This window comes from Acinonyx jubatus, chromosome B1 (genome assembly GCF_027475565.1).
Source record: "Acinonyx jubatus isolate Ajub_Pintada_27869175 chromosome B1, VMU_Ajub_asm_v1.0, whole genome shotgun sequence".
NCBI lineage: Eukaryota > Metazoa > Chordata > Mammalia > Carnivora > Felidae > Acinonyx > Acinonyx jubatus.
In genome coordinates this window covers 116953103-116975340 of record NC_069382.1, presented here as the reverse complement: position 1 = coordinate 116975340, position 22238 = coordinate 116953103, and the positions used below count along the sequence as shown (strand labels likewise).

Here is a 22238-nt window from a genome sequence, read left to right as displayed (position 1 = left end):
GATCAAGCCCCATGCTCAGCACTGAGCCTCTTTAGATTCTCTTTCTGTCTCTGTCTCTGTCTCTGTCCCTGTCTCTCTCCCCCTCTGCCACTCTCCCCCTGGCTTGCGCCCTCTCTCTCTCAAAAAAAAAAAAAGTATTATTTCATAAGATCTGTATTTATCTAAGAGAGAGATAAATTAGTTTCCACTACAGAGACAAACAAAGAATTAAAACTACTTCATAGCATCCACATTTGTATCAGATTCTCATGTTTGGAATGAAAATCATCTTGGGGTTATTTACTGAAGAGTTTATAAGTTCATTCAGGTACACAATTCCTTTCTTAGAGACAGGAATAAGGAGGAGGGCAAAAATATTCAACATCTTATAAGGCAGACTATTTTCCCCACCAAGGGCTACAAATCACTCCTATTCATACAACTTCTCCAAATAAAAGTTTTCACTTATTCAAAAAATGTTTGTGAACTGCCTTCTTTGTTTCAAGGCTGGAAGTACATCAGTATACAAAACAGACAGTCCTTCTGTTTACAGTGTTCACAGTACAGCAGGAAACTCAGGTATTGAACAAACAATCACAAATGCAAAAGACGTCGACAGGGACAGTATAATGGCGGGGGGTGGGGGGTGTCAGAACAAGTTTCCCTGAATAATAGTGACTTTTACATGGTGATCTGAAGGGTAAGTACCATTTGTCCAGTGTGTTTAGGGGAGAAGGAAGTAAAAGCATCCTTTTCAGAAGGAACAGCATGTACAAAAGCCTTGAGGTGCAAGAAACTATGGTACATTGCAGGAGATGAAGAGGGAATGATGGGAAGAGACAGAGAAAACTGGAGAAATGGGCATGAGCCAGACAGAACTAAGACCCATTACTTTAGCCTAAAGGCAATGAGAAGCTGTTGAAGAGTTTTAAGAAGGGAGTGCTGTAATGATTTTTGTCTGAAAAGAACATTCTGGCTGTTCTGTAGAAAATTAATTGGAGGAAGGCAAATGAGGTTGCAGGATACCAGTTAGGTGGTCAGGGCAATATTTCATGCAAGAAATTATTATAGATTGAACTCAAGCATGGTAGTAGAAATACAGCATGGGAAGATTTAGGAACTATTAAAGTCATAATGTCCACATGGTCAAAATGACTCAGTGGTGTGTTGGAGGAGGGAAAAGAGAGAGAGGGAGTTACCAAAAATAACTCTTAGGTTTCTGGCTTTAGCAACTGTTCTGGATGGCATTCCATTCAGCCAGACAGGGAGCCCTGGGAGAAGGGTTTAGATCCAAGCACAGTGTTGGACATCCTGAATCTTTAGGTCCCCAGGAATCGGGCAGGTGAAGATGCCAGATAGGCAATCCAGTATAAGGTCTGGAATTGAAGAGAAGTCTGGACTGAAGATACAATATTAGAAGTCATTAGAAATTCAACTGGTTATTGAAGAAGTGAAGCTAAATGAGATAGTCTAGACAGGATATAAAATGAGAGAAGGAAAGTGCCTATAACAGAAAGAAGCATGAATAATATAACTTCCAAGAGGTGGAGGTTGATCTGGATAAAGCAACTTAGAAGGAATGTCCAGAGATGTAGGTGGAAAACAAGGAGGATGGTGGAGAATATAGCTAAGAGAGTAGCTGAAGTGAGAGGTCACACCATCCAGGCAGGACAAAGAAGGAAGCAGAGACAAGAGGGGGTTTGTGCTGATATCTCTACCCCACTAACTGCATATAATCAGTTACATACTTAGAAGTCTATAATTATAGAAATAAGTCTCCAAAATAAGTAATAACACCACCCTACATTTTGTTTTTTTAATGTTTATTTACTTTGAGAGAGAGACAGAGAAGAAGAGAGAGAGAGAGCATGCTCTTGAACAGGGGAGGGGCAGAGAAGAGCCTCAGTGAAGAGCCTGACATGGGGCTGGATCTCACAACTGCAAGATCATGACCTGAGCTGAAATAAAGAATTAGATGCTTAATATACTGAGCCACCCAGGAGCCCCCTCCCACTCTACATTTTGAATAGCTGTATAGCACTCTACAGTATGCAAATTGCACTCACATTATTATTTCACTATATGCTCTTACCGACTCAGTCAAGAAGAGAAGGGATTAGCTCCATTCACAAACGATGGACTTCCCTAAGATCTTTATGGGTCATAAATCCAGAATTCAGATCTAAGATTCTTGCCTTGCTCTCCCAATTCAGGCCTCTTCCCAATGGACCATGTCGGTATAGCCAGAAACAATAAGACACAATTCACTGTTCTGGCAAGTCTGCCCCAGGGTTAGTGCTCCACACACTGTGAGGGCAGAGTCATGGGTCTGATTCTTGATTTCAGGGACGAGGGCTTTGTTCTATCAAGATAACCTGAAACTGTGTTTTAAATGCCACAGACTGAATGGGGGGCAGAGGAAAAATACTACACGGATATGTGCATAACATATATATCATTTTATTGAAGACATGAAAAGTAAATTAGGATTCAGGAAGTCCTCATTCTGATAGAAGATGAAAGATAGAAGAGGAGAGAGAAAAAGTGCAAACTTTAGTATTCAAACCATTGTGCCATTTGACGCCGAAGACCAGAAACAAGAGATGAATTATAAACAGAAGTATAAGTACATAGTATTCCATTGAATACCTGAGTGTTCAGTTACAGATGATTCCTTTATAGTAACAGGAGCAAATGCTTATATTAAGAGACTGATACTACACCTAAAACAGTCAAGCAAATTGCTACCAAATATTTGAAGTGATTAAAGAAAGACCATATAAAGGTCAGAACTGAAATTTAAAAGTGTCCTTAAAGACGGGATACAGGTGTGCTCTTTCAAAGGGGCACATGCGCCCCAATGTTTATAGCAGCACTATCAACAGTAGCCAAGTATGGAAAGAGCCCAAATGTCCATCAATGGATGAATGGGTAAAGAAAATGTGATACACACACACACACACACACACACACACACACACACACACACAATGGAGTATTACTCGGCAATCAAAAAGAATGAAATCTTGCCATTTGCAACTAAGTGGATGGAACTGGAGGGTATTATGCTAAGTGAAATTAGTCAGTCAGAGAAAGACAAAAATCAGATGACTTCATTCAAATGAGAATTTAAGATACAAAACAGATGAACATAAAGGAAGGGAAGCAAAAATAATATTAAAACAGGGAGGGGAACAAAACATAAGAGACTCTTAAATACAGAGAACAAACTGAGGGTTGCTGGAGGGGTTGTGGGGGGAGATGGGCTAAATGGGTAAGGGGCATTAAGGGGGACACTTGTTGGGATGAGTACTGGGTGTTATACATAGGGGATGAATCACTGGAATCTACTCCGGAAAACTTTACTGCATTATATGCTAACTAACTTGGATGTCAATTTTAAAAATAAATAAATAAAAATAAAAAATAAAAAAAGGTACTGACACAACTTTAGCTAGGTTGAGTTAAACAAGAGGGGGTATAATTTTGACCTCAGTACTTATATTACGGAAACACAACCTAATGATTAATCCATCCATTCTGAAGAGAGCCACCTAATGTAAATAATCAGAATTTATCAACTGAGGTTTTTGCTAACAAGTACCGGAAAAATACAGTTTGTATCTTCACAATGAAACCAAGGATTATATTTGTTGTTAAAACTACATGCCAATTTCTGAAGAAGTTAAAAATAGAATTACCATACACTCCAGTATCCCACTTCTTGGGATATATGCAAAAGAACTGAAAGCAGGGTCTCAAAGAGACCTGCGGGCACTGGGGCACCGGAGGCTCCAATGACCCATTCCATAGAATGGAATATTATTCAGGCTTAAAAAGGAAGGAAATTCAGACACATGCTACAACATGGAGAACATCACACTAAGTGAAATAAGCCAGGCATAACAAGTCAAATAGGATTTGTGTGACGAATAGGACAGTATGATTCCACTTAGATGAGTAGTGAAACTCACAGAAACAGAAAGAATGGTGGTTTCCAGGGGCTGGCTGGAGGGGAAAATAAGGAGCTGTTTTTAATGGGTATAGGCTTTCAGTTTTGCCACATGAAACAATTCTTGAGATCGGTTTCACAGCAAAGTGAATATACTTAATACTAGTGAACTACACAATTAAAAATGGCTAAGATGGCAAACTGTGTGTTGTGCGTATTTTACCACAATTAAAAATTTCTTAAATAAAAATAAAATTAAAAACTAAATGCCACAGGGAAGCCCGGGTGGCTCAGTTGGTTAAGTGTCTGACTCCTGGTTTCGGCTCAGGTCACGGTCTCACAGTTCATGAGTTCGAGCCTTGAATTGGGCTCTGCGCTTGGGATTCTCTCTTTCCCTCTCTCTGCCCCTCCTCCACTCACACTGTCTCTGTCTCTCTCAAAATAAATAAATAAACTGTAAAGAATAAAAAACAAAAACTAAATGCCACATAGAAAATCCAACTACATAATGGAATAAACTCAAGTCATTTAAAGTCAGATGAAACTCAAAAAAATAAATAAATAAATAATCACCTTGTGGATTTTGTCATTTTTGTTAGATTATATGAAAACCTAGCACTAAACTGCTGGAATATATCAGCAAATATATTAATATTTGCAGAAGGCTTCCAAGTAACAAGAGTCACTAATACATATGAACCTCACATTCTGGTGAAAAGTTTGATAAACCTAAATGTTAAAAAATACTTCGTGCACTTACAGTATCAGTCACCTATTTTTCTTCTTTTTCTGTTGTTACCTAAGTTCTGAAGCATGCTTCAGGATGGAAACCTAGGAAGGCAAAGATTCTCCACAAAAATTCATAAATCTTCTGGTTCTGATTTCAAGTTTTCAGTCCCATGAAGCAGACAGGAAAGAGATGCCCAAATTCTGAAATATGACGAGTGTCTTCAAACAAGCATTTTCCACATAGCACCTCCTATCATCAAGGCTAAAGCCCCCTCCATTGGCAAGACTGTTACCTTTCGAATGAAGTTGACGTGGCATTGGCCCTTCTGCACAGGCGGAGGGCAGTCTGGAGGCACCCAGTAGCTAGTGTGAGCTTTGCTCCGCTGCGCCGCATACAACACGGGGGACTGGAAACGCAGCTCAAGGGAGTTCACATTTCTAACCACAGTGGTAATATCAAAGCTCTGCATTAAAGGAAAGAACAGATGTGGAAGTAGGCCTGTGTGTAAAACTTTAGATATAGATATGCAAAAATGTATGAAAGATGCATAAAATAATTGAAATCTTTAGGGTTAGCCTTTTTTGCAGAAGAAAGCACTTCACTGAAACAGTGTAACTTAGTTGCCTGCTTACGGTTACAACTGAGCACATTCTCCTACCCAAAAGTAGATTTCTAGGTTTCTCCTTCTATTTTTACTGACAGATGATGGTCTTAGGCAAAGAGAGCAAGCAGAAAATATCTTTAGCCCTGGAATGTCTGCTCTGGCTATTTACATATGGCCTTGAACTGCCAAGGATTTCCTAGATGCTTCAGGACAACCTGACTCTCTGGTATGAACAGCATGTATTTCTAAGTCATAAGTTATTTTTGTTTTGAAAAGTTGACCCTTGCAGGGAGATGAGAACATGATATCTTAATGTAAGCATTCCAGACAGGATGGAGCATTTTCTTTTTTAATAGTTGGTCAATTGTCAATTCTCATGAAACTCTGGATCACCAAATAACAGAGAAGGGAACAGCATTTGTTGAACACTTCTCACGTGCCAAGAACCAAGAACTGTGCCAATCATTTTATATAATTAGCTTATTAAATCTTCACAACATTATAGGGTCTGTGGTGTTTTCATCATTCTACAATGTGGCAAGTGTGAAGGTAATTTACCCAGTGCTTCAAAGAGCTTGTACCTACCTGCACGGGCAATTAATTATGCACTTACCTTTCTCTACTCACAACAATTAACACACAAACACATACAGGGAGGTTTCTTTTAACTTGATGTCACTGTATACTTACATATCTTTTGAACATGTTGTCTGTTTTCCCAATAGGAACACTATTTAGCAGGATTTTTGCAACTGTATCAACACCCTCAAAAATCAGGTTTACTTTTTGCCATTTGCTAAAAAAAGAGAAAAAATTTTAAACAAGATAAATCTTTTTTTTAATTTTTTAATGTTTATTTGTTTTTGAGACAGAGAGAGAACATGAGCAGGGGTGGGACAGAGAGAGGGAAACACAGAATCCAAAGCAGGCTCCAAGCTCTGAGCTGTTAGCACAGAGCCTGACGCGGAGTTCGAACTCACGAACCGCGAGATCATAACCTGAGCCAAAGTCGGATGCTTAACCAACCGACTGAGCCACCCAGGTGCCCTGATAAATCTTTATTAGTTAAAACTAAAGGTGTAAATATTTCACAGAAAATAAACATTCTTTTTTTAAAAAATTTTAATGTTTATTTTTGAGAGAGAGCAGGGGAGAGGCAGAGAGAGAGACACACACAGAATCTGAAGTAAGCTCCTGGCTCTGCACTGTCAGCACAGAGCCCAAGGCAGGGCTTGAACTCACAAACCATGAGATCATGACCTGAGCCAAAGTCGGATGTTCAACCCACTGAGACATCCAGACACCCCTGAAAATACACATTCTTAAAATTCAATTTCCAATGAAATTTTCATAAGTATTGGTTTAATACATTTTTCTGTTGAGTGCTCTGGTTTATCTTTCTCCATAATGTTTCAATTGCCTTATAAAGTCATGAGCATAGCTTATAATTTCCGAATGCATTGACTTTTTTTAGGACTTCACAAAGTACTTATGAGAATCAAGTTAAATAGTAGACATAAGACATTTTCACAGGAGCATCTGAGTGGCTCAGTCGGTTAAGTGTCCAACTCTTGATTTCTGCTCAGGTCATGATCTCGCGGTCCATGAATTCGAGCCCCCCATCGGGCTCTGTGCTGACAACACAGAGCCTGCTTGGGATTCTGTCTCCCTCTCTCTCTGTCCCTCCCCACGCTCTCCCTTCTGTCAAAAATCAGCATTAAAAAAAATTTTTTTTTCACAAACTATTACATTTACTGACACTAAGAGAAAACATTAACCAACTAACAAGTATCTATGAATACCTATTATGGGCTCGGCACTCTGCTAAGCTTTACAGGGAACTAAAACACTCTCTGAATTTAAGGAATCTGCAGTCTAGTTGCCATTCAAGCCAAAAACACAGGAAAAAAAAAGAGAAAATTTTCCATCTCTTCTGGTTTATAGTACAGTCTTGTTGGACAGACTATATGTGCTATCGGAGCTTATGTCACAAGGAAAGACTTCAAGAAAGAAACAAGACCTTAAAGAAGAATAGGATAAATGTAGTATAACCATGCAATAAAATATTATTTAGCAATAAAAAGAAATAAAGTAGTGGTGAATGTGACGACACGGATGAACTTTGAAAACATTATGCTAAGTGAAAGAAGGAAGTCACAAAGGTCCACATATTGTATAATTCCATTTATATGAGATTTCCAGAAGAGATAAATCCACAGAAAATAAATTGGCGGCTGCCTAGTGCTGGGATAGGGATGAGGGGGTGGGGACGTTGGGAACGGGGAATGACTGGTAATGGGTATGGCTTTCTCTTTGAAGTGAGGAAAATTCTAAAACTGATTATAGTGATCGATGGTGGCACAACTCTTTGAATATACTAAAAACTACTGAATTGTATACTTTTTTTTAAAGGTTTATTTATTTTAGAGAGAAAGAGACAGCACAAGTGCGAGAGAGGAAAGATACAGAATTCAAGGCAGGCTCCAGGCTCTGAGTTGTCAGCAAGTGTCCGACACAGGGCTCAAACTCACGAACCGTGAGATCCTGACCTGAGCTGAAGTCAGACACCTAACTGACTGAGCCACCCAGGCACCCCTGAATTGTATCCTTTAAAAGGGTGAATGTATAGTGTGTGAATTAGGTCTCAATAAAGTTGTTCTTTTTTTTTTTTTTTTTAATGAGTAGAAAATGTCTAGGTAAAAGGTAGACCCCGGAGGAAGAGCAAACTCAAAACAAGGAAGTGCAAACGACATCAACATTAAGATAACATGGTAGGTGCAGGTGCAGGACTTGTGCTAGAGCGCTAAAGGGAGAAATCTGGTCAAGTCAGCAGGGCAAGAGGGCAGCAGGGCACAGGAAGTGGAACAGGAATAGGCAACATTAAGCAGTATTTATTTTCACACACAAGCAAATAAGATTAAACTGGCTTTGCCAATTAAAAGGAAGACACTGTCGTTCTTGAGCAAGAATGTCATGGGCAAAACCAAGATGTGGGGAAGATGAGTCTAATGTTTCTATATACAAGAGTGAAGAATAAAAAGACAAAGCAAGAAATTTAGTTATGCAGCTTTGGCCTAATTGCAGGCACTTACTAACAAAGGCCTAGGCAAACATGGTAACTGGAAATGAGGAGAAAGGGGCTGAATCAAGAAAAATGAGGGACACCTGGGTGGCTCAGTCGGTTGAGCATCTGACTTTGATTTCAGCTCAGGTCATGATTTCAGCCAGAGTTGTGGGATCGAGTCCCAGTCAGGGTCTATGCTGAGCATGGATCCTGCTTAAAATTCTCTCTCTGCGCCTCTCCCCTGCTCACTCTCTCTCTAAAATAATTTTTTTTTTAAAGATGGGGTCCCTGGGTGACTCAGTCAGTTAAGCGTCTGACTCTTAGTTTCGGCTCAGGTCATGATCTCAGATCATGGGTTTAAGTCCCACGGCAGGCTCTGTGTTGCAGTGCAGAGCCTGCTTGGGGCTCGCGCTCTCTCTCTCGCTCTCTCTCTCTCTCTCTCTCTCTCTGCCCCTGCCCTGCTCACACTGTCTCTGTCTCTCTCAAAATAAATAAATAAACTTAAAGAGAGAAATGATAGGCAGAAATTAACAAAACACAGAAGAAGATTGAATACAGAGATGCAAAAAAGATATTACAAGCCAAAAACACCTCAGGCATAGAGGATCAGAAAAGCGTTGTTACATTAAGAGAAGCAATGAGACTGTTAGAATATAAAGGAAGCTTTAAGTGGGACAGTCAATTGCTTACATTTGGAAGTGCTGAATTCAAATGAAAGAGGACCCTTAACAGAGATATTTTAAGTATTATCTGCAAACGTGAACATGGCGCACAGCAATGTTGATGTTGAGCACCATATTCTGGTTTTATTTCTCTTTTAGCAGGCTGTTAAATAATTACCCAAAAAAAGTCATACAAAAGGGACAGAGGATTTTTTTTTTATTTAGCAATAATGGCGGTAGATATAACTGGGTTACATTCTGCTACGTGGAACGTTACTGAAATTATACTGTTTTTCCTCGTGGCTTCACAACATAATATAAGGCCAATGCCACGGCCTTGATGGCTGGTTAACACCACATGGAATAAATGATGGATCTCTGATCCTACTTGACAAATTGTAAATATACACATTCTATTGATTATAGGGAGGGGAAGGTACACATAGAAGGAAATGCAAATAAGAGAACTAACTGACTAGGTGTAGGTGACTCCATTAAAACCACTGAACAAGACATAATTTCATGACTAATGATCAGTGGCACCATTATATACAAATCAAAATATAAATTATATATTCACTTTTATAGGACAAGGCTTTAGTCTGACAATTCTCTTACATGCAGCCTAAACAAACAAAAGATTATTCCAGAGACAGAAAGAAGGAAAGCTCAATAACAATAACTAAATAAATACAGATGTAGATATAGACACACACACATACATACCTAATGTTAAAGGGGATTTGAAATTTCTTGCTATAGGTCCAGTTATCCAAGGAGATCCATCTGTACTTAAGGTCATTAAATCTGTAGTAAGGATCCTGGTGATCAAAATCATGGCAGATGATTAAATATGCAAAAATAAATAAACATGAAATAAATTATTAACAATAGCTATTTGCCACCTAAAAATTAATGAATCCTGGGCCTAGGAGTATGCATTTGCAGGCACATCTCATCCTCAAGGTTAAAAGCTCCATCCATTTAAGAGACCATTACCCTTCCAACAAAGTTAACAACATTCACATAACCAAAATATACCAAAAAAATGTTTTTTAAAAATGCCAACAAAATGCCTCAGTGAAAGTTCTTAGAGATAGAAATCATATAGTTTCATGATCAATAAGAACATGTGTGGAGATTAAGACCGGCTGCCTTTGTTAAAACCAAACACAGAACCTCCGAGGTATTAGCAGAGAATGAAAGTCAGCACTTCCCGAGTGAGGCCCTCAGTCTCTCATAGCCCTGTCATCCTCGCCGTGCTCATTTCTGCCACTATCCCAGCTGGCCTCCAGGGGGAATGCTTCTCCTGTACTACCCAAACCTCGGCAAAACTCCCACTCCTTGGATTCACCTAGCATTTCCAAAGTTATTTTCCACTGAGCTTTACCAAGTGAGCACAAAAGGATCTCTGCAGAGAATACGCAGGCAGCACAGCCACCGTCACACTGACCAACTTCAGGTTGCCTATATTTTCCTAGACAAGGTCAGCAAACTACAACCCATGGGTCAAATACAGCTCACGGCCTGATTTCGTCTGGCCAGGGAGCTAAGAATCGACATGTGTCAATAAATGAAGTTTCATTGGAGCACAACCATGCCCATTCCTTTACAAATCATATATGGCAGCTTTCATGCTATAATAGAGTTGAGGGGCACCTGGGTGGCTCAGTCGGTTGAGCGTCCAACTTTGGCTCAGGTCATGATCTCATGGTTCGTGAGTTTGAGCCCCACATCGACAGCTCAGAGACAGCTCAGAGCCTGGAGGCTGCTTCAGATTCTGTCTCTCTCTCTCTCTCTCTCTCTGCCCCTCCCCTGCTCACGCTCTGCCTCTCTCTCTCTCTCAAAAACAAATAAACATTAAAAATAAATAAACATTTAATTTTTTTTTTAAATTGCCGAGTTGAGTAGGTGTGACTGAGGCCATTTGACCCATGAGGCCTAAAATAGTGTCCAGGCTTTTACTGAAAATGGTTGCCAATTTCTCTGCCCTAGGCGACTGGCCTGCCGGGTGTTCAGAGATACTGTTCTGGCTGAGTGTCCAGCCCCAGGTCCTTCCTTTTGTAATACTTAGGTCTTTCTTTTCCTACTCATTTTCCACCCTTTATCTCCCAGACGAGGAGGCAGAAAAGAAAGTGGCAAGTGAAGCTTTTCAGTCATCTTTCTGTGAACAACATCACAGCCACCTAGATGGAAACAGTGCGGTCTTCTCCAACTGGGACAGGGCCAAGTTGCACTGCAACTCCAGATAGAGAAAGAAAAGCCAATTTTGCCTAACTTCCACCAATGACCACGTTGGGCTAGCAATAGTCAGTTGGGCACTTGCTTGGAGCACAAATCTGTAAGACATACTATAAAACGGTGGGGTGTATATCAAGATGGTGGGGTGTGTATCAAGTCAGAAATTGCTCCTGACTGGAAGAAATGTTTTAATAAGCTACTAGGGGAGGGTGTAGTTGATGAGATTTAGTAACAACTGATATCGCCAAGCTGATTTTTAAGGACTGATTAACAGTGAGTTTTATCCTGTTAAATGGGCTGTGCCGGGCCCAGCCAACTTGCTTCCTTTTCTGTCTTCCCACACACACACACCACTCAGCCTCTCCAATGAATAAGCATGGAATAAATATTTAAGGACACAGGTTTGAAGAGGTACCTAATCATTAGCTTGTCCATGTGTCTCCACCCAGCCTTATTTATAACTCTACACTGTGGACTTAGTCCAATACAGTTAAAAATATCATGAGAAGGAAGGTGTGAAGGCGAATGTGGTTGCAACATGTCAGCCTGCTAAGCCTTGGAGCCGGCTGATGATCTGGTTTGCAGGGCACAATTCCCCTTCCTGTCTCCCAGCCCCTTGAAGGAAAGTGCCTATTGAGTTCAAGAGGGCAAGCTGCTGAGATATATTTTTTCTAGACAAACAGAATTTAAATGTTTATTTTGTTTTTTGAGAGAGAGAGAGAATGAGCACATGCGTGTGCAAGCAGGGTAGGAGCAGAAAGAGAGGGAGAAAGAGAATCACAAGCAGTGTCTATGCTGACGACACAGGGCCCATCCCATAAACTGTGAGATCATGACCTGAGCCAAAAACAAGAGTCAGACGCTCAACCGACTGAGCCACCCAGGCACCCCTTGACAAACAGAATTTAGAGGTTAAAATTTTTCTTTTACTTGAAAGAAGCCAATCTGAAAAGGCTACAGACTACATGATTCCAAATACATGGTGTCCTGGAGAAGGTAAAACTATGGTGACAGTAAAAAGATCAGTGGTTGCCAGGGATTAAGGGAGAGAGGGGTGAATAGGCAAAGCACAGAGGATTTTGAAGGCAGTGAAACTTCTCTAAATGATACTGCAATAGTGAATACATATCATTATACATTTGTCAAAATCCATAGAATATATAATACCAAGAGTGGATTCTAATGGAAACTATAGACTTTGGGTGATAATGATTTGTCAGTATAGATTCACTGATGATAACAAATGTACCACTCTGGTGGCGGGGGCAGGGGGGTGTTGATAATGGGAGGGCTGTGCATGTGGGGTGGGGGTGATATATGGGAGCCGTCTGTATTTTTCTTTCAATTTTGCTGTGAACCTAAAATTGCTCCAAAAAATAAAGTCTACTAACAAAAGTTCCTCTTACCAAGGGAAAATATTTTAACCTCCCTAAAATAAAGGTTGCAGAAGCTTATATTATCTTTCTAATCATTATTCCAAATGCTAAGCAGCCAACTTAATTTGATTCTAGAATGGTTTGACTCCCTTCGTTCATAAGCTCCTCGATGGTAGCTGTTCTTCTGGTCCTTTTGCTTAATTTGCAGTACTTGAACTCATTGCCATGTCTTCTGAACAAGGGACGCTTTTTGTGGAAGGGCTCAACTTCAACTCTGATGGGCAGACTCTGGAAGACCACTTCAGTAGGTTTGGTCCTATTTCTGAGAGGGTCGTTGTCAAGGGCCGTGAGATTCAGCGATTCTGGGGTTTTGGTTTTACCACCTTCACCAATCCAGAGCATGCCTCAGATACCATGGGAGCCATGAATGGAGAGTCTCTGGATGGTCGCCAGATCTGTGTGGATCACCTGGGCAAGTTAGCCAAGGGAACTGGAGGCGGTGCCTTTGGGGCCCACGGGCGTGGTTGTAGCTACTCTAGAGGTGGTAGGGACCAGAGCTATGGGAGTGGCAGATATGACAACAGCCTGGAGGATATGGATATGGATGTGGAAGGCCCAGAGACTGGTGGTAGAAGCCGGGTGGTTATGACCGCTACTCAGGAGGAAACGACAGAGACAATTTTGACCTCCAAGTTCAGGCATGTGCATCTAATGTAGTAGCTACACAAGGAATAAAACTTCTGATCCTGGATCATCCCTCCAAATGGCTGTACTTATAAAGATTTTTGGAGCTGCGCTGAAACATCTGTGTTAGTGCATCAACTTCTATTTTTAAACTGAGCTCCCAAGGTAGCTTGTTAAAGACCTTTTAGAAAGCTTCATGTGTTTTTTAAAAATCTTCTCCCACTTAAAGACAAATCCTAGGACATTTATTGAGTTTGGGTATTTTCCTTTTACCACGTTTTTAGTTTGGGCTCTCAGGATTACTGATTCTGGCAAAAAAAAAAAAAAAAAGTTTGGCCAGAGTGCTTTTTAAAAAAAATAATAATAATAATGTACACTTAGAGACATTGTAAGAGCCTGTACACAATGTTTATCATGACCAGGAAGCAATTTCCAAATGCAACTACAAGAAATCAAGAACATGATTAGAGGTGTTTTTTAATTCAAGGTCACCATCTTAACTACATATAAGTTTCTTTAAAAAATGACATTTGTGAATGTCATTTTTTTTTAATACTGGAAGAAAAAAAATACTCTGTTGTGTCTTATCCAGCATCCAGGATATCCTTCATGGAACTTATTAAAAAGTTGAAACCTGGGGGTGCCTGGGTGGCTCAGTCAGTTAAGCGCCCAACTCTTGGTTTCGGCTTAGGTCATGATCTCACGGTTCGTTAGTTCTAGCCCCACATGGGGTTTCTCGATGACAGCGCAGAGCCTGCTCTCTCTCTCCCTGTCTCTCTCTGCCCCCACCCCACCCCCCCCCCGCTCATGCTCACTCTCTCTCTTTCTCTCTCATTATAAATAAATAAATAAACTTTAAAAAGGTGAAACCTGAAAACAAACAAAAATTAAATAAAATAAAGCTAGCAGCAGTTCAGTGTTACACCTGATGACTAAGAAACCACGTAAGTCACTGAGTTGTTAGGCAAACCCACGAACCCTAAAAAACAACAGAAGTATCATTTGTTAACCGAGATAGCCACTCACATGCTTTTGTCTTCATAACCAACACATGCAGTACATTTATAGAGAAAGAAACGAAAGTTCCAAAAGATTCCCCTCCTGAGGTCCCCCAACTAAGCAGTACATCCAGGAACTAAATCAAGGCAGTCTAACGTTTTTTCAACTATTCTACAATGCCTCATGCCAAATACACCTACACTTTTATACCAGATGATCACAGCAACAATAGCTGATAGCTACCCTAGTGCCCATGACCCAATGGAACAGGTATTATCTTCATTCCCCTTTACTAACAACGAGTCCAAAGCTCAAAGTCAAATGGCTATGAAGTGGTGTAGCACTGATTCAGACCCAAGACATCTGGCTCCAGAGTCCACACACTCAATCATTCCCTAATACTGCCATTAATGTCACAAATGTCGTCAACAGTTACAAAGTCAGTGCTACTACCAAGTGGGAACCAGGGGATAAACATGCTATGTAGGGCTGGTTATTTATCATTGCCATTTACCATACCTGCTGTACATCAACAGACTATGTGGCCCCACGCCATGCAAACAACATTATCCGTCCCATTTTCTCTGTAAGCTTCTGAACTTCATCTATTACATCCATTTAGAGATACATAAATTCCTTAACCAGGTATAGCGTTTCCACTCCCCAGTTCTGCTTCAATCCAATGCGTGATTCCATCCCAGACGTAATTACTTCAAATGGAGTTAAATACAGAAAAGGAAGTCTTTGCAACTATTTCACACACAGATATATCCTTGGACACTTAGGCAAAAAAAATAAATAAAGTTTAAGAAAACATTCATTTAAAAATAAGCAAAAGTAACCAATATATTAAGATACACAGATATTTGGGAGCGCCAGGGTGGTTCAGTCAGCTAAGCATCTGACTCTTGGTTTCAGCTCAGGTCATGATCTCACAGTTTCGGGAGTTTGAGCCCCACGTTGAGCTCTGCATTGTCAGTGCAGAGCCTACTTGGGATTCTCTCTCTCTCCCTCTCTCTGCCCCTCCCCCACTCGTGCTGTCTCTCTCTCTCAAAATAAATAAACTTTTAAAAAAGATACACAGATATATAAAACCTTAATTTGTAAAAAGCAAGAAAGTGATAACTCAGAATAGCGGTTACCTTAGGGGGAGGCAAGTGATAGGATTGGGAGAGGCAAGGTAACTGCAATAGTGTTGGCAATGTGCAGGTTCATAAACTGGATGGCAGGTGCATGGGCCTTCATTTAATCATAGGCTTTAAAAGTCACAAATGCACATGTGCATAAAACTTTCCATGTACTAGATACCATATAATAAAAAGAAAAAGAAGAAAAGACTTCATAGGAAGCTGATCTACCCTAACCCACATAGGGATATTGATTTGTTCCATTCAGAAGAAGCTGCACACTCCCAACTTGTTTATCCATTGTCAAAATGAGCTCAGCTATGATTCTTACTTCAGCAGCTTCACATATACAAGAGATCCCAAATCCATAAGTCAAAACATGTTTTTAAGTTGATTTATTTTGAGAGCAAGAAAGTACACATGCGAGCAAGGAGAGGGGCAGAGAGAGAGAGGAGAGACTTCCAAGCAGGCTCCGTGTGCTATCAGCATAAAGCCCAACGTGGGGCTCCAACTCACGACCCTGGGATCATGACCTGAGCTGAAATCGAGAGTCGGACGCTTAACCGACTGAGCCATCTAAGCACCCTCATAAGTCAAAACATTTTGATTGGCCTTAATGTTATTTTTGCTTAAAATCCTTAAACTAGTAAATACTGCTTCACATCTAACACAGCTCTAGGTAAGAAGGGGTTGTGAGTTAAGGAAACTCCTTATTTTCTGACCAAAGAGTATTAAAAGGGGAATTTAAAAGGAGAAACAAAATGATTTTCTTAGCCCACTCCACAGTGCAGGGTAGAACTCATGAAAGATTAGCATAAATGCCTGGAGAGAGATTCTTGACTGACATGAGGGTCAGAGGAGTTGGAAATCACACTTGCTCAGGAGCAAGGGTGGGCAGTTGAACAGCTGCGCAGCCATAGTTCTTGCCTCTGGGACGAAGCTAGGGGTGTGGATGGAGCTGACAGGTAAGAGCAGCAGTGGGGAGCAATCTTGTTCACATGAGTTCAAGCCCTAGCTTAGCCCTAATACCTGTGGGAGCTTGTGAAGCTCATACAACACCCCTATACTTCTGTTTTCTCAGTTCTAGAACAGAGATAATAATAGTACCTCCCAGGATCAGGATGAACATTGCAAGAGGTAACATGTGGAAGGTGCTCAGAACCATTCATTACTCATAGCAAGCATTCAACAAATGATAGCTGTCATTACTGTTATACGTACGGATCTGAAATGACTTCTATGAGATGTCAAGTGAAAGAAAAAAGTCAGTACCAAACAACATACATAGAATGCTATCCTTTATGAAGGGAAATACAGATAACTCTATATGTATATAGACATGTATCATAAGATACATGAATATACACAAGAATCTGGTTAACTGTAGTTGTTTCCGTAGAAGGGAACTAGAAAACTAGGAGACAGGGACGGAAGAATACTTGCTTTGATTATGTTTCCCACCTGTAATTTTTTTTTCTTCTTTTTTTGGTTTTTTTTTTTTGACAAAGAGATCATGCACACATGAGGGGGAAGAGGGGGGAGAAAGAGAGAGAGAGAGAGGGAGGGAGGGAGGGAGAGAGAGAGAGAGAGAGAGAGAGAGACTGAATCTAATGCAGGCTCCATGCCCAGGCCAGAGCCTGATCCTAGGCTTGATTTCATGACCATGAGATCATGACCTGAGCTGAAATCAAGAGTCAGACACTTAACCGACTTAGCCACCCAGGTGCCCCCTACCTTCAAATTTTTTTTATCATTACAGTTAACCCTCAGGGGTACAGTTAACAGTAAGTGCTCCTAAACCCTGCATGGTCAAAAATCTGATTAACTTTTGGCTCCCCAAAAACTTAACTACTAATAGCCTACTATTGACCAGAAACTTTACCAAAAACATAATTAACATATTGTGTATGTTATATGGATTATATACTGTATTCTTACAATAAACTAGGCTAGAGAAAAGAAAATGTTAAGAAAATCATAAGGAAAACACATTTATAGTATTGTGCTGTATTTACTGAAAAAAATTCATGTGTAAATTCAAACCCACGTTGTTCAAGGATCAATTGTATTTCCTTTATCTGTTTCTAAAATCAGTTGACCTCTTTTTTAAAAAGAAAACAATAAGCAAGGTTGATAACAGTACAAATGACTTGGCCAGAATGGTTATAAGATGTTGTTGTAGGCTGGACCTACAAGTTGCACAAGTTGCAACATATGTGAGAAGAAACAAAAATGGCACCAAAATTCCAGGCCTCATTTACTGAGAAAATGTTGGTGCTCTTATTAGAAATAGGTAGAAGCGCCTGGGTGGCTTAGTCGGTTAAGCATCTGACTTCAGCCTAGGTCATGATCTCATGGTTTGTGGGTTTGAGCCCCACATTGGACTCTGTGCTAACAGCTCAGAGTCTGGAACCTGTTTCAAATTCTGTGTCTCCCTCTCTCTCTCTCTCTCTCTCTCTCTCTCTGCCCTTTCCCCACTTGTGCTCTCCCACTCTCTCTCTGTCTCAAAAATAAATAAGTAAACATTAAAAAAAAGGAGATAGATAAAAGAAGAAAAACTAAGGATTGGGAGAGTTGAGAGAAGAGGTATCTGCATATATCGAGTTTCAATACTTCATGAAGACATTCAGGTAGAAGAGTGGAGCCAAATCTCCAGACACAAATCAGGAGGACAGAGTTAGAGATGAAGGCACCAGACCAGTTGAGGCACAGAGGTAATGGCTGAAACTAAGAGACTTCTGAGTCACAGAGAATAAGGAAGTGATGTGTGCACTGACCCTCAGGAATTATTGCATTTATCAAGAACTTCTGGCAAATGGGATGCTTCTAGTGATATATTTTGAACAGTAGTATGCTGTGCTCATCACTGTGTTTACTGGACATCTTTAAATTAAAACAGTAATTATTCTCTTTGCTTACTATTTATTCTTGCCAACAGGCAGCGTGGGTCATGAAAAGATGCGGGTTGAATCCTTGTCCCACCATTTATTAGATGCATGCTCTTAGGCCATAACTTGTGTGAGCCTCAGTCAGTATAAGTAATGATACCTTCTCCGCAGGGTTGCGGTGGGAATTATGTGAACAGGTGCACCTGAAAGGGTCAAAGAGAGTGCATTGCACATGGAAAATATTACATAGTTATTACATGCAGATGAATTTCACAGTCTAGGTTGACTATATACACCTATGGGTGATGAAGACCAGCCAGCCTAAAGATTGAACTCTCAGATGATGCTTTGATTCCCAGTGTTGGGCCATGAGAAGCAAATCCTCCTATGCCCTAAATACACCTGACAAGGCATCAAACGAAGAAGCATGTGTCCAGGTTTAAGGATCAGGATTTTCTTTTTTTTTTTTTTTTAAAGTTTATTTATTTGAGATAGAGAGCATGAGCAGGGGAAAGGCAGAGAGAGAAGGAGAGAGAGGATCCCAAGCAGGCTCTGCTCTGTGCTGTCAGTGCAGAGCTGGACGCAGGGCTTGAACCTACAAATTGTGAGACAAGAGTGGGGTGTGCAACTGAGCAACCAAGGCACCCCAAGAATCAGGATTTTCTAAAGCTATCTTTAAAAAAAAAAAGGCTTGGGGCACCTGGGTGGCTCAGTCAGTTAAGCATCTGACTTCGAGCCCACATCAGGCTCTGTGCTGACAGCTCAGAGCCTAGAACCTGCTTCGGATTCTGTGTTTCCCTCTCTTGCTCTCTGCCCCTCCCCCACTGTGCTCTCTTTATCTCTCAGAAATAATAAATGAATAAACTTTAAAAAAAGGCTTAAAAAATAAAAGAAAAAAGGCTTAAAAACCTTGTGATTTTCTCTTCCTCAAAACTGAATGACTATTTCTGCTCAAATTTAAACTTCAAATGCAGAGTCCTTAGCTAATTTATCTCCTCAATGCCACACGTTGTTTAAGCAGTCGAACTTCTAGAAACCCTATAGATCTTTAAATGATTCCTTTCCTAAAAGATTTTGAAATCACTTCACATAAAATGGTCCAATAAAACCAAGTATCCCATTTTTAAGTCTTTTGTAGAAGGTGAGTATGGCAACCAGAAAAAGTACCTCTTCTTTAAAAATAAATTTATGTTTGGCCATTTTGGACCATCATTGTGACACCTCCTTCTCTGAAACACAACAAAAATATTAAAATGGTGATAATGGTATTATAGTTGGAGACCCACAGTGAAATGTTTGAGAATGAAATGATGTGATATCTGGGACTGCTTCAAGTAAGGGGTAGTATAATGACTGGACAAAGAAACAAAATGGACTGTGCTGAAGCCAGGTGATGGGTAAATGGGGGTTCATTGAGTTACTTTTTTTTTTATTTGTTTGAAATTCACCATAACAAAAAGCTTTAGAAGTATATTCACATGGCAATTGCCTCTTGGCTACTTTCAGAGTACAAGAATATACAAAATCTTCTTCTCTGACCATCTGTCCCAGTTACATTATGAAGGATAGAAGGCAGTAATAAAATTTAGAGAAAAAGTTCTAAGCATTTGGTGCCTACCATTTTTTAGTACATGTAGATATTCATATATTTATAATATATTTTCTTCTATTTTTAAGTGTAGATTTAAGTGTAGAACACATCATCAAAATGGAATCTATATAGTTATTAAAAATTATTCTAGATCTATATTTATAGACACTTGTGGATGGAGAAAGATGTTCACCATATATTTTAAATGAAGAAGTACTTACAAAACTATTTCAGAAATTGATTTAATTTTTATATGATTGTATTTGTATATACTTAGAAAAATCTGGAAAGATACACATGAAAAATTTTACAGTGATTACTCCTGCTTTGTAGTATGCCTTTCATTATTCTTTCCTTGTTCTTTATATTTTATATTTTTGTGCATCAATTTTGTTGTTGTTGTTCAATAAGCATTAAATATTTGGAGTGCCTGGGTGGCTCAGTAGGTTAAACGTCTGACTTCGGCGCAGATCATGATTTCGCAGCTCATGAATTTGAGCCCTGCATCGGATTCTGTGCTGACAGCTCAGAGCCTGGATCCTGCTTCAGATTCTGTGTCTCCCTCTGTCTCTCTGCCCCACCTTGCTCATGCTCTCTCTCTCTCTCTCAAAAATAAACATTTAAAAAAATTTTTTTAAGCATTAAATATTTATAATGCTTTAAAAAGTAATTTTAAAAGAGGGAATGAGAAAAGTATCAGTATATGAGAATTTCATACATGAAAAACTAATGTTTTATATCAATGAACAAAAGAGAAATTGTTAAATTATGGGATATAAAAAACTAACCATTTGAAAAAAATTCAAATGGATCAATATTTTAAATATGAAAAGGAATTATAAAGTTACAAAAAAAGAAATATTTGTAAATATTTATTTAATTGAGAGAGAGGGAATTACTTTCAAAGCATAATATCAAACAAAGAAACAATCATAAAAGGAAAAAACCTTGTAAGATTTCAATACATAAAACTTTAAAACATCTATGTGATAAAATACATCATTAATGAATGGGACATTTTCGAAAATATGTAACAAATAAAGAGGTCTATAAATAAAGAGGTCTAACAAATCTATATTTTAAAAGATTAATAGCTAATAGAAAAATAAAGAACATGAATAAGTAACCGCAAATCACCAATAAACATGATAAAAATTGTTCAACCTTACTACAAAGTAAATTGTTCTTGTCTTTTATTTTTTAAACATTTTTTAATGTTTATTTATTTTTGAGAGACAGAGAAATAGCGAGAGTGGGGAGAGGCAGAGAGCGAGACACAGAATCTGAAGCAGGCTCCAGGCTCCGAGCTGTCAGCACAGAGCGCAAAGCCGGGCTTAAACTCGTGAACTGTTGAGATCATGACCTGAGCCGAAGTTGGCCGCCCAATTGACTGAGCCACCCAGGTGCCCCTGCTTCTGCTTTTTAAAATAATATCCAAATCTAGCACTTAAAATGAGCACTGGGATAAAATGATAATGGGAGCATAAAACTGTTACAATTTTTATTGAAGAAAAACTGAGAAGTACATATTATAACACTAAAAATGTGCATACCCTTTGAATCAGCAATCGCACTTCTAAGAATTGTCTAAGAAAATAAGGATATACACTAACTAAAATTTAGCTAAAAGGATCTTCACCAAAAAATAGAAAAAAATCAAGTAAGATAACAATCCAACAGTAAGTGACTGATTATAAATGGTAGCAAACGTACACAATGAAATAAAAAAGAGCCATTAAATATGGTTTGTTAGAAATATGTTTATTGTATGTAAAACTATCAAAAACACTCTATACAAAAAAGTTGTTAAACTGTAAACAATTATCAAAAGTGTATACAGACAGAAAAATTCTGAATGGATATAGTACATTTAAAAATTTTAATAGTTATCTCTGAAAGCCAGGTTTCCAAGTTTTCTTCTTCTTACTACCTATATTTTCTAATTTGGGCACAGACTCTCTAATTTGAGAGTATCTTTTATTTAAAAAGGAAAAAAAAAGCTTTTCAAACTTGCGCTACTGAGGAATTGAATAGGAAAGCTGAGACCTTTCCTAACAAGAGTCCCCTTAGCTAAGCACTTATATCTTATCATCTGCCTCACAAGAATGTGACCTCCTACAAAATAGGAACTGAGTCTTACTCATTTCTTTTTTACTGTAATGCATACTTTAGTGTGTGGTATAATAGTAGGCTGAATGAATGAATGATAACCTTTAACAGGAAGCTCAAAAGACTCTCCAAGACACCTAAGATTTAGATTCTGTATAGGAAATACAGTCACCTATGAAACACCCATGCTGGCCACAGGAGCCTCTCAGTAAATATGAATTCCATTTAATCA

The 22238-nt window shown here is 39.3% G+C and overlaps 1 protein-coding gene and 1 pseudogene across 6 annotated transcripts in view; one reads left to right on the top strand and one right to left on the bottom strand.

The window, feature by feature from the left end:
- MANBA (mannosidase beta) overlaps positions 1-22238 on the bottom strand; it is a 110223-nt gene that overhangs the window by 83397 nt on the left and 4588 nt on the right. For 4 of the 6 annotated variants that reach the window (XR_008296223.1, XM_027061579.2, XM_027061589.2 and 1 more), the window contains exons 2-4: positions 9718-9812; positions 5956-6061; positions 4954-5124 (exon numbers count right to left, since the gene is read on the bottom strand). Coding sequence is in view for 5 of the 6 variants with exons in the window: in XM_027061579.2 (XP_026917380.2) it covers positions 4954-5124; positions 5956-6061; positions 9718-9812 (372 nt within the window). In the remaining variant the exon portion in view is untranslated. Of the gene's footprint in view, positions 1-4953; positions 5125-5955; positions 6064-9081; positions 9155-9717; positions 9813-18337; positions 20769-22238 lie in introns of those variants that run through there. The other 2 variants (XM_053217096.1, XM_027061599.2) reach the window with 2 other exon arrangements.
- Positions 12689-13478, top strand: LOC106984701 (RNA-binding protein 3-like; annotated as a pseudogene).